At 46.0% G+C, this 13,291-nt stretch overlaps 1 protein-coding gene across 1 annotated transcript in view; it reads right to left on the bottom strand.

Moving 5' to 3' along the window:
* The window catches only part of RAPGEF5 (Rap guanine nucleotide exchange factor 5), a 997,318-nt gene that overhangs the window by 99,747 nt on the left and 884,280 nt on the right, over nt 1-13,291 (bottom strand). The window contains exons 16-17 of the mRNA XM_086941717.1: nt 12,180-12,258; nt 10,785-10,934 (exon numbers count right to left, since the gene is read on the bottom strand). Of these exons, the coding sequence (XP_086797843.1) occupies nt 10,785-10,934; nt 12,180-12,258 (229 nt within the window). The remainder of the gene's footprint in view (nt 1-10,784; nt 10,935-12,179; nt 12,259-13,291) is intronic.

Below are 13,291 nucleotides of genomic sequence, written 5' to 3'. Positions count from 1 at the left end.
GTCGTTCGTGGATTATTGTCTGGAGATTCTTTGTCTGCAAACAGGGAAGAACAAGGTCTCTCTTTGCAGGTAGAGAAAGAGTGGGTAACGCAAAACTTTTCGCACCCACTTATTCTCCCCACTGATTGTTTGATTGACCGAACATTGATTGTTCGGTATTGGTTCTTTTGAGGTATTCACCGCCTGCAAACAACGGAGAATAGAAATATTCTGTCTAGTCTTTGCCCGCCGTGATAAGATAGGTAGTGCAGACTTTTGTCCCCGTTGTAATCCGTCATGCCTATCTTCTCCCCACTGATTGGTAGCCTGTTTAGCCCGGACCGCTTATTAGAGATGAACCATCCAGCTCCACTGGAGGGCACACCTAATAAGGACATGTTCATTAAGTGTGGACTAGTCGCTATAGCCTATAATAGGTTATGGCATAAAAATACAAGAAAAAGAGTTGAGCGAAGTCAGTAGGCCACTGATGAGTTATCAACTTCGCTAAAAATACAATAAGAAACGTTAGAAATAACCCGCAATAAGAAACATAAAAATGGCGAAGGAAGACAAGCTTGACACCAAGACAGCCACGAGGTAGCTAGGCTCCATTGCCTATTCCTGCTCCAAACATGTCTGCCTCATTGCCCACCACGCCCAAATAACGGTCACATGAAATAGATACAAATCAATAGGTACCTACCCCCATTCCGGAAGCTCCCGAAGTGCAACAGGTCCGCGGTTACGCCCATCCGGAAGGCGAGGCCTCGATGCGTGCAGGGCTCGGCTGGCCGCAGTCGGAAGGGGAGGCTGTAGGGTGGACGGCCCGAGGAATCATGGAGGTCTCTCTCTTTCCCCTCTTCTGCTGCCCTGCAGGCCACAGGGGGGGGGAGCTGTCTTGCGTCAGCCACCGACCACCCCCCACCCCCTCTCTTGCCTGATCTGGCCATCGACGAGGACCAGAGCCAAGACAAGGTCGGACAACCCTGAGAGTTGCAGGTGGTCCCGCCACATGACCACGCCTGAAAATTGCAGGTAGTCCCGCCACATGTCAAGGGGGGGATGTCTTGCCTCAGCCACCGACCCCCCCCCCCCATCTTCAATAGCCGGCACGGCCAATACCGAAGCGGTGGAGCCGAGGAGCGGCGCGGGGTCGCTGGAAGGGGGAGGCGGCGCAAACGAGCCTCCCCCACCTCCCTCCAAGTGGAGGCTTCCAGCGGCACCCCAACGCTCTTTGCTTAAAGAGGGTCCACATCGAAAAGCGGTCTTTTGCCCGGGACGGGCACACGCCCCATGCCTTCTCTCCTCAACTTTGAAGATTCTATGAGAGCCGGGGGGCCCCCGACCCCTCCGCATGGGCGCCCCCGTCCCCCTCACTGGGAGCCGCGACATCGGCGCACTCCTGCCTGCGCCAGCCTCAGTTTGGAAATGGCTAAAATACAGCCAAGGTACAGACTTGCTCAGTTCCGGTGGAACACCAGAATGACCCGGTAGGAAAAATTGTTACCGCCCTCCCCACTCTTTGACTGATGGTCCATATTGCTAAACTGTTAACCCATTGCGAAAAACTTTTGAAACCACCAACGGAAGGTTCTGGTCCTACTACGAGTCAGTGGAGGCAATCTGACTATGCAGGGACTTGCCTGACCTCGCCCAAAATGGCGCCGACACAAAATGAGACTTAATAAATAAACCTTGTTGCACCCTGATTGCGCAGCTTTGATGCCCCGAGATATGTATGCAGTTTTTGGACAATGAAAGTAGATACGAAGGATATTGAGTATGTGCTTCGAAAAGAAAGCAATATAAGATGGATATTGATTATGTGCTGGGACAATGAGCTGATTTAGAGTGGGTACTAATTATGTGTGGGAAGCAATGAATTGGTATGAAATAGGAACTGATTGAGCATTTGGACAATGAATTGGTAAATATTAGATCTTGAGTAATAGTTGGACAGGGAGATAAAATTATTGAAAAATTGAGTTATTGGCATGCATCATACTTGCAGTGTAGGAAAGTTCGATATGATTTTATTTCACTGCTGCACTTTACGAAATGAATGACCACCGACTTTATTCTCCGTAGCCGGCCCACTGGTTTGAAGGCCCGTATTTGTGCGCCAACCTTTTTCATTAAAATCCTTGAACACGCAAATATTATCGTAGCGTTTATATTTATGAATGTTGTTGAAATGTATGGCTACTGTCATCGACATAGGCAAAATACATGCAGTATGATTAAGGTTGAAGGTTAAAAAGGACCAGATATTTAGCAGCTACATTATGTGTCACAGGCAGCCGGAAAAGTGTTTTAGACGCCCTTAAAACGACACCACAGAAATGCCACCTGACCGCCACCCTTGCACGCAACCTAAAGGGGTCGCGACCAAGTGACTCATGTAGATAAGCAGATCGTCAATGATTATCTATCTGACACTACTGGTCCCACTGGGCTTAAACGCCGAGATGGTAGAGAAATGCACTACATGGAGATAGGTCGAGTATGTGGTAAGTAAAAACATTTTCGGACTACTGCATGCTGATGTGGTTTGAATGCTGCCCCCACCCCCTTCTTTCTCCTCCCTTCTGCAGGTCACGTCAGAACGTCGGCTGAAGTGTGGGAGAGCGATGATCGAACCACCGACGAAAAGGGAAGGAGGGAATATGTGCATAGTCCTTATGACGATAAGTTTTTAAAAAGACGTAGACTTAAAACATGACTGTTCCTCCTTAGAACATAGTGACTGGGAGGATGGACTGACATAGAAACTTGACGGGTACTGTATGACGAAAATTGACTAGAAATAATACGTTAGATAATGTAACTAGACGTTTGACTAGGTAGGGAAAGGACAAAGAAAAGTGTGTGGGTATGGGTTACCACGGCACCACCCGTCTGGGAAGTTAGAAATGTTGCTGATGTTCAAAATGCACTGCCCCCTTCTCCCACTCTTATAGATATAGCCAAGCTGTCCGACTGTTCTCCCGATCAATACTTGCCATTGCCTCAGCCTGGAGAACTTCCCACCAAAGGAAGAAACTGAAAAATGGTTTAAGATCCAACCATGGGTAAATAGCGCGACCAGGTTAATTTCTGATCGACTAACCGAGGTGTAAGTATTGGCAATTGAGAACGCTCGCAGAGATAACAAGCGAGAGGGAAAAGGAGGGAAGGGTAAAAAGAGCTAAGCACGTAGATAAATAGGATAGTAAAGATACGTAGGATATAAAAATAGATCTTGTTGGCCAACAATTGTTTTCTGTTTTGTCGTGAATGTCTTATATATATGTAATACATGTACTGTCTTCCTTCGTCTGAGTGTGTGTGTGTGTACTATAGGGGTTTATGTTCTCCCTCTGTTGCGTCTCTCCGTTACCTGACCCCCTGTTGTTCTTTGTTGTGAACCCACTAAATGACCTATTTTTGTGCACGTCTCTCTCTTTCTCTATCTTTCTCCCTTTTTCCTATATCTGTCTGTCTCTGTCTCTGTCTGTCTGTCTCTATCTCTCTCTCTACATGTCATACGTGTACCAAATGGCTCGTTTAGATTGCGGACGACTCTCACTCTCTACGAGAGTCTCCCTATTTCCTCTTCCTTTTTATGGTAAAATCGTGCCTCGCTGGCACCAGTCTGATTGGATACTTATTGAACGCGAAGGTGTTCAGCGAAAATTGACCGAAACTAAAATGATCGTATCTCGCCATATTACTACCTCTCCTTTCTGCAAAATGAATGAACTCGAATTGGCTGAGAAGGAAAGGACAAGTAAGACGACTAAAGTCCCCCAATCTGGCCTTTTATAGGAGAACTGTATGTCAATGGCACCTTATTTTTTAGTTCATCAGAGACAAACGCCAACGTCTAGATTGACCCCAATGCCCAGATTGCCCCACCCCTTTGCACCCAAGCGCGAATGCCCGAAGCATCCCCGCCCCACTTGATTGACCCCAGCTGCTGTCCCGGAGATAAACATGATGACCATGAGTAACTGTCGTCCCTCGAGAAAAACCTGTTTTACCTGACTCTTGATGGTAGCGCCCCTGCCCTGTTTGACAAGGTTAGCCAGCCATGAAGGGAAATGTTCCGAAATGTTGAATTTGATGAAATGCACAGTTGATGGGAACCTTATTTTTCCCCATTTGAGTTATAAATGGGACGATGAATAAACTTGGCATGAACTCAGTAGGAATGCCGACATATGCACTGCTTGGTAATAGACCTCTGACTGTGACCGATGAGCGTATCTCCCAAGTGCGTAGGATTGAGGGAGGAATTCACGTACATAGATGTCTTCTTCTGCCAGTTCTCTAAAAGCTTGTTTTGTACCTATTCAAAGATTCACGATCACCGGAGGAGAAGGGTCGGACGTGACACACAGCCTGGCCGCAGATCATGGGACACATGCGACCTCGACCAAAGGTGGAGCCCCAGCACGACAGGAATACGGGACGAGGCAGCACTCTCCAATGTGGTAAACGAAAGGATGAAAGGCTGCCCTGAAGCCCTCTGTCCGCCTACCCACACGTGCCTGAAGCTTCCGTCCCCCTCTTCAAGCCCGGTTGATGGGCTTGCTTGCTTGTTATCATTTGCTCCCTTGGTCCCTTTGGTGTGTCCCAGGAAAATCTGCCCCCACTCCGCCCTCTCACTCCCATCGACTATCGAAACCACACACCCTCTTTTCCACATGACTTCTTGTCGAAAGGAAGAACAGCATCCAGGTGGAAATGGGGTACGCCGCAGGAATATGGGTGCCGAGCATAAGGCGCCACTAAAAGGATTGGTTAGGGAACAGGACTGTGGTCTAACAGCAGAGGACTGACTGCACCCTGCAACGCGTAAGGATAGATCCGAGCTGGACCTATAGCTCCACCGCCGGTGCTCAACAGCGCCAACTGAAGGACACGGGCTAGAGCCTACCAGTGATGGCTCACTGCTAAAAAGACTAGAGCCTACCAGTGATGGCTCACTGCTAAAAAGACACTGTGACGAAGAGATCTTGTGTATTGAACTGAATTCCGCCCTCAACCACTTGGTCAAAATGTTCATTGGTCACATTTTTAAGTCAGAAACATTTATGCTATGTCGTGCTTTTGAAATGATAGGAACTCGACAAATGCAATTTCCTATGTGCTGCATTCTGCCCATCACATCAACTGTCCATGATTATATGCCAAATGTTAGTATTGACAAATGCTAATTCTTCAACCACGCCTGTTTATTTGTACCCCCATCAATTACAAAAATGAACTCTGTAATGTAAAAAGGGGCGACTGTGGAAAATTAGAGAAATTGATGTACATAAACAGCGTTCATTTCCCTTTTCCCACTCCTCTCCCTGTAAGCACCATGAATACCATAAAATATTGACCGCATCACTCCGCCAGCAAAAGCCCGTACCCATATGTACATGACAGCCATTCTAGGCACCCTGGCCTTTTTCCCGCTCATTAGAATCACCGGCTTCCCTTCTGCGCGTATTTGAACCCCCCCCCCCTCTCTCACATGCATAGACCATGAAACCCTCTCCCTCTGCGCGACCCTGCCCTGCAAGGCAACCCTTCTGCTTGACCCGCGCAAACCCCCCATCTCCTCTTGAAGAGGCATCCTTCGCCTCAGCTGACATAGCCCTCCCCAGCTGCACCTGACTGCCCCCGCTCTCTCATGTATGGGTCATAAGATCTCTCTCTCTGTGCGACTCTGTCCCTGTGCACACCCTGGCTTCCCCCCTCCCCTTCTCCCTCACACGAGCAAGTCATAAACCATCCTCTTCTGCAAGACCCTGTCCTTGGGAGTCCCGGCCGCGCCTGACCAACACCTCCTTTCCTTTTATGAATAACCCCTCTGTTAGTAAACCCTCCCTCCGCGGGGGACTGTCCACACATGTCCGAGGCCATCGCCTAAGCCGGAAGATACTGTTTATTGCCCCTTATGGTATGGAGTCACTCCTCTTCAAAGAACCCACTATTGATCCTGGCTTCCCCACCCCTTGGGATACGATCAGGCGCACATCTCCTAATAATCAGCGGAACACTCAGCTGCGTCATTGCCCCCTCCCTTATCTACAGTTCAAGGGTCTCTATTGATAACATATGTGGGGTAGGATTGACACGAGGATTATAGGGATGTCTTTTCTTTGTGTCACAATGTCCTGATTGTAATGCCAAGTGTTTTGTAAGGTATAAAAGAAGATGTCTCAGCTCACTTGTTAGAGCACCTCCTGATGACATCTTGTTTCGTGTCTGAAATGACAGGCTCTCCTCATGAGTAATAAACTCTGTTCTTGTGATTCCTGCTCCCAGCGCCCGTCTCTTTATTTGGTAACTATTCAGAATGGGAACTAAGAGGCGACTTGCGCCAGCAGCCTGGGCATCGATCGTAATATGGGCTCCTGTTCCACACTTGGACCGTGTGCCATGCACCATGTGGTGAATGGCACACGGTGCATGGAGGTGAGTGGGGGCACTGCATATGCCCGAGGTCCACTTTGCAGTGGCCCACAAGGGACAGGGACCCTGTCTGGGGCTCACAATATCCCTTTAAACAGCCTGCACATAGCGGTGTTCCTGCCATGAACAGGCTGTCGGAAAAGGATAGCCAAATCCCGGTAGCAGTGCCTGGCTTGGCACAGACAACATTTAGGGCCACGACTCTGACCGCCGCCCCATAAGGATCTGAGATCCCGGTGGAGGTAGCAGTGTGGACTCCGATGGTATAGGGTCCGACCGCCAGCATCATAATGCGGCAGTCAGTCCGAAGGGCTGTTGGTCAGTCGGTCCACCACTGATGGCTTGTCAGTGGCAGTCCAACTGACATAATAATCAGGCCCTTTGTATTTCTTTTCAACCAATGTTAGGCTTATGAGGACTTTTGAATCTCTTGTTTCTCATGACTACCATGGGAAAGCAGCTCAATATTTTAAGTATCTCAGGTGACATTACGTGATTCCGGCAACACAATATTCTTTCGATGGTGGTGTGATGCCACCTCATGATCTTAAAACATTATATTAGAAGAATCCCCACAGGATGGGTAACACCATACTTTTTATTTTCCCCCGTGCGAGAGGGTGCTATGCTTAGGCTACAATTGGTAGCTAATGGACTGAAACTTTCTTTGCTGAACCAGCTCAATTTTGTAATTCTTTATTTCTTTGTTTATGCCAATGGACTCACCCTTAATGGACTTTAATTTTGAACCCTGTTGCCATCTTCATAGGACTTGAACTGTTAGACAACGAACTATCCTCTGCTTTATGGTGCTAGGACTCTGTACCTCTGTAGTTGATTCTGTTTATAACCTTCCAAGAAAGCCTGCTTAAATGTTTGGCATTTTTATACAAGCTGTGATATTCTTAACTGAACTTCTCAAGTAATTACTTGAGGCAGTGAACTTTCAATCTTTAATACAATAACAAAATCAATCAAATATCTGTCCGAGTTTATTGTTGAATCAAACCAGTTCTCTCATTAAAACTGTGGAGCTTAATTATGACTTAATTTGTTGTAGGGAGAATCATCGAGCTCCGATAGAACATCAGGTGTTACTTCTTTTTTCTTTGTGTTGAAGTTACAGAGATTTTAGTCTAAATATGCCTAACTCAACTTAACTTCTTTAAGAGGTTGGGTCTTCCTGTTGCTATTCTTTATTTCTACAGCACGGTATTGAGAGTGGTGTACCTAAATCTGATTTCAAATTTGTGAGTTGGCTGTCAATTTATGGTCCTCATTGCATAGCTAACACAGTGTTTGGTTACCCTAATTTCCACCCCTCCTATTGGCGGTGAAAGATTTATCAGAGGATCATTGCCTCTGTGATAGATGGGAGTGCTGTGAACTGTCTAATAGTAAAGGGCCCTGTATGGTTAGAGTAGTAAATGAGACTAAATGTATAATAAAAATGATTACCACACTTACACTGCTCCAGGTTGATAATGTAATGTCCTGCAGGGCATTTCCCCTGACTGAGAAAATATTAGCATGTCACTTGTGAACATTGAATGAATACAAATGGGAGTGAAATAACTTCTTTTGAATGAAGGGCTGGCACTTCCCTATAGGTCAACCTTCATAATATTAACATTATTCAAAGGTAACATCATTTTAAAATAATTGTGGAAAAATAGAAAGGATTGACATTTTAAATTTCTTGAGATTCCTATATTATAAAGATTTTGATAGGAAAGAGTTAGCAAAGTCTAATTTTCCAAAATCAGCCCCATGGTGACATTTTAAAATATGTAGCAAGTGACAAATAGCTAAAAATCACAGTTCGTAAATTGTGTATGTTGCTTCTTGTAGCCACATCATATTTTCCATTGTTAAGAGTTGAAATTAACTAAACTACCCAAAGGTGAGAAAAGGGAACTTTGAAAAGACAATTGCCTTTTATTTCTTTGCAAATAGTCATGGTTTGGCTTATTAAATGCATCATTTAAATTCTGGTAGACCGGCCATGAAATGCCTACTGCAATGGCAGGAGTGTCTCTGCCATGTTAGTGGCAGTCTGTCCACCAGATTTGAAACAGCAAGCTCATGCTGCAGCAGTAGCTGCTGCCACCGGAATCGGGTGGTGAGTCGGGGCTGGGGTGGGAGGTGGGGGGTAGTCATGGGACAAGGATGGATAAAAGAATTAAAAATAACCCACTTTCCTGAAACGTCCAGCAGCCGCCTCTCCTCTGTTCTCTGCCCTCTTCCTTCTTCCTGACCTAGCCAGCAGCAGGAAGCACCCAACGCCCAGGTTCCCATGAGCCAATCACAACTCTGCAATGCACATTGTGATTGGTCTGAGCACCGGGGATCTGCGCTCAGATGGGGAATGGGAGGCTTTGCATGTTCCTCACCAGGCTGCGTAATGCAACCTGGTGGGGAAGATGCAAAGTGCACAGGACTGTTTGTCCGGCCCGAGAGGACTGGTTAAGCAGTCATGCCAACTTAAAGAGTGAAAATCACTCCTCTACCCTCTGTGCCCAGCCCTGCCTCACCCCGAGAGCCACTGATTCCAGAGGAAAACTAAAATGATAATAACAATAGTTACCATTTTAGTTTTTCTTCTGTTCAGGGTGGCGACGCTCCTCCTCCATAGCACTGTGCTACTTTGCCCACCTCTAAAAGAAGCCCTAACTCTTTAATCACTCTCTGAACTTTAACACACCAGTGGTAACTAACTCCCCCTAAACAGAATCCCTCCCAAAGAATTATTCACAAATCCAAGAGGGCTGTGTGAAGCATGTGACACCTAACAATTCACAATACTTAAAAGAACAACAAGGCATCAACGGATCAGTATCACAAATACACGGCAGAACAAACAAAAGAGTCATTTTCATCCCTGCCACAGGACGGAAGGTCAATCTATGATAACGAGCCTATATTTACTATACCTTCACACAAATTACTTTAGATGCAAAAAATATAAATGTTATTTATCTTTCTTATAATCAATGGCCTGAATACATTTTATAATCCGCATCACCCTATTCTTTCTGTTAGGTTCACAACCACTTGCAAATTTAAGCCTATAACGCTAGATGCAATCGTCTTTCTGCGATGCATAAATTATACAGCATAAATGTCAATATCTGTGCTACAGGAGTGTGTATGAAATTTGAAATACTATGTAAGGGGGGTATGTTCTACTGCTGGACCTTTTCATGAGTTTGGAAGTGCATTTAAAATGCTCAGAAAGCATAATGCATAAACGAGTGCACATTTCCCTGCTACATTAGCCAAGGAAAGCAGAAATCCATCTCTCCGATCTCGTTATATGCTTCATATGTGGCCCTTCATCAAGAGTGCGGGAAGATGAGGGGAGTCAACATACAATAGGGATATTCAAGTGAGTCGAAATAAATGAAAGAGCACGCCTCTGCTTTCAATGTGATATCGGAACATAATCATAACAGGCTTATTCTGCTATACGTTTGCAAGAGGCTGCTATGCAATGCTGCAAGGAGCATAAGAGGACCAGACAGGCCCTACAGATCAATAACATCAGCATCCAATCCAGATAATGGTATTTGACTGCCACGTTAAACCCTTTTCACGTGGGCCGAGGAAGTAGTTTATTGCTATCCTGTTGAAGAATTAAGAGACACCTCTGACACAAATACGATCATGGAGAAATTGCGCTGCTTCGAATACCTAAATTGCACTTGCATTCCGTCTGAACACACTGGCAGCTACAATACGGTCAACCAGATGTCATTCTGCGACTTAACACTCTTTTAGGGCACACAGTTCAAGCAGAGGCCTGCTCCAAATTCCAAATATGGAAGCACGAAGCGTGCCCAGATCACTGGAAGTGGAATGCGTTCAAATTAAATTATAAACATAGAAAGCCCTTCGCATTTTAGTCCAAAGGAGAAAAGCCAGTGCTGAGCCTGGACCAGAGACGAAAGAGTTGCCAGGGAAACGGGCCTGGGATCTTAGGGGCATATTATCAAGCACGGCTTTAACATTATGGCCGCTTAAGAGGCAGAAAACTGCAGCTAAAGCGGTGATAATGGGCTTGATAACATGCCGCAGGGAATGCCCAGAGAAGCCCATGTTCACACCAGAACATGGGCGTCTATGGGAATTCACAAGGGCGTATTATCAAGCCCATTATCACCACTTTAGCGGCAGTTTTCTGCCGCTAAAGCGGTGATAATGTTAACGCTGTTTCTTAATATTATGCCCCTTAGCTTCCCACTGTCAGCGGTGGTCATCCTGCTCCCCGCGCGCACCCGACAATGAGATGCGCAGGCCGCCCTTGCGCGCGCTCAAAGATTAGCATGACAATGACCCGGACAGGCTCTTACCCCCCGAGAATGTGACAGACACCAGCGCCAGCTCCTCCTCCGCATGTTGCATCTTTTCTGCTACGATTTTCAGTAACTCTTGGGCCGAGGCGGTCACTTTGGTCTTTATGCTGACGTAGGAATGATCATTGATGTGTACGTGAAAGAAAACTAAACGGAGGAGAAGGGGAAAAGCGAGAGACAATGACAATTGCAAAGATTGATTAGACAGGCCAGTTGTAACTACAGCAGAGCTCTCTGTTTTGTTATAGAAACATCTTTCACTGAGAAGAGACAGGCACCCTACTTCACAACACAGAAGATTCCTCTTTTTGGCATAACTCTCGGTATAATGTAAACTGTATGGTCTATAAACCCAACAGATATATAGTATTTCAAATAACGCATGTGACACTGGAGCCAGGCTGCTTCAAGAAGCTTTAAGGTTATGTCATAATAGCAGAGCAGTGCTGTGAGGTGAAACATTATGGAGCTTATTATGATGTCAAGTGGACATTGTTGAGGAAAAGGAACCGCCCCACCTTAGGTCGGCGTTCCGACCACACTATTACAACGCGGAAAAGACCACCAGCACAAGCTTCCATTGACAAATGGAGGCTTTAAAACAGGGGTCTCCAAACCGGTCCGGGCGGGCCGGATCCATGCCAGATTTTTAAAATTACTACATGTATCTCAATGGGGATATCCCAAAAATCTGGAATGGATCCGGCCCTCCAGGACCGGTTTGGAGACCCGTGCTTTAAAACATCCCTGCACCATGCAGGGATGCTGATGGGAGCAGGGCGGAGGCCACAAAGGGATGGGGCTCTGCTAGGGGCGCCCAAAGACGCTTTCCGGCAGCAGTTCCATGTCGTAAAGGCCAACATGGAACTGCTGTTGGAAAGTGCCATCCTAATCCAGACGGTGGAGCCGAGGCTGGCTCCGCCGTCATTGTGGGTTATGGATGTATTCCAATGGGCTCATTGATCTCGTTGGAGTGCCACAGATGGTCCCTCCACCCGATGCCTCCACCCACCACATTATAATGCAGTGGGCAGACTGCTGTGTGAGATGTTGGTGGGTCCGGACCACAAACTGCTTTCTTTAATTTAAGGGTATGGGCAGATAAAGTTGATGTATGACCTTGGTCCTGAGTGACATGTGTTACCATTATCCAGGCATCCAGGCAATTTTTAATAGGCAACGTGTAGGGTGCTAAGTTTAAGCTATGTGGGTTTGGGGCATAGTGATATGCTTTGGTATGCACCATCATACATATAATAAATGCTAAAATATTAACTTTTTATAGATAAATAAAAAATAGTTAATAGCTGTCTCCCACAGTCCTCCATAGTGTTATAACGTACAATCTCCGCCTTCACCCCCCTCAAAAAGCCCCCAAGATATTATACTTACTTTCCTCTGCTTCCGTCACACTTCCTCTGTGTAGAAGCCAATTCTCTTTCAGGCTGAATTGGTGGAAAATGGCTTTATTCTGTGGGAAGAAAAGAAGAACAATGTGTGCTTGTGTCACTCCCTCTGTACAGCTGTTTTTAGATCTTTCACAGCTTGTTCCAGGCAAAGCAGCTGACCGAAAGAGCAGTGGGAAACCCACCCACCCGGGCCTAGGAGGGAACGGGGATGTATTTTTGATAGTAAAACAAAATCGACTTTGTTGAGTTAAATTTCTGTAGCCTAAACTGTAATAGAAAGACAAGGCATCCTTTGATAGTACGTGTACAACATAGTCCTGAAATGTCCCTCAAGTTGGTCGCCCAAATGAAATAATTCAGCAATTACTGTCTCATCCACAATACTGATAGCTAATCTTTCAAAAATGGTGCCACTCTTCAGCTCGTATAAGTCATGAAAGATCAAGAAACACAACTATCAAGAACTGTTTATCCAAATAGCAATTTATTTTATGTAACCGTATGCATTTCACCTATTCGTACTGCACATATGTATTTCCTAAGAAGGTTGGTACATAAAACGCGTATTTGTAAGAGGGCATCTTGGCGCTGAGTAACAGATTTATATGGCTACCCAACAGAATGGACCGGAAAGGCTGAGTGGACCCTTTGGAATTCAAGCCTGTGGCATATGGTGAAACACCAAATCATTCCAGAGTAGGTGCATTAGTCCACTGAGCCTCCAGGCCTGGCTACTCAAACTAAATTAAAAAGTTAACTGGAATATTCATGGGATACACAAAAAGTTTTATACATCAACTGGGTCCTTCAGGTTTTCATTCTGGACGCAGTTCCACATCGAACAGATTAACCTGTTCGATGCGTCAGACGGCCCCGGCCATCCGACGTCATGGTGGGCGTGTGCGTCAGACGGATGGGGGCCGTTCGATCTACGCACGCGTCGAAAGGTTAATAATAGTTCAATGAAGCCTGTCACAATGGTATCATTGTATACAATTCATAAAAAGGGAAGAAGCACACTTAAGAAAACAGAGCCAACAGAGCTATGTAATATGGCGTATCCCCTCAATGAAGTCTCTGTAAAACTGGAACAAT

This window comes from Lissotriton vulgaris, chromosome 10, assembly GCF_964263255.1.
Source record: "Lissotriton vulgaris chromosome 10, aLisVul1.2, whole genome shotgun sequence".
Lineage (NCBI taxonomy): Eukaryota > Metazoa > Chordata > Amphibia > Caudata > Salamandridae > Lissotriton > Lissotriton vulgaris.
This window is presented reverse-complemented; position numbering and strand designations above follow the sequence as displayed.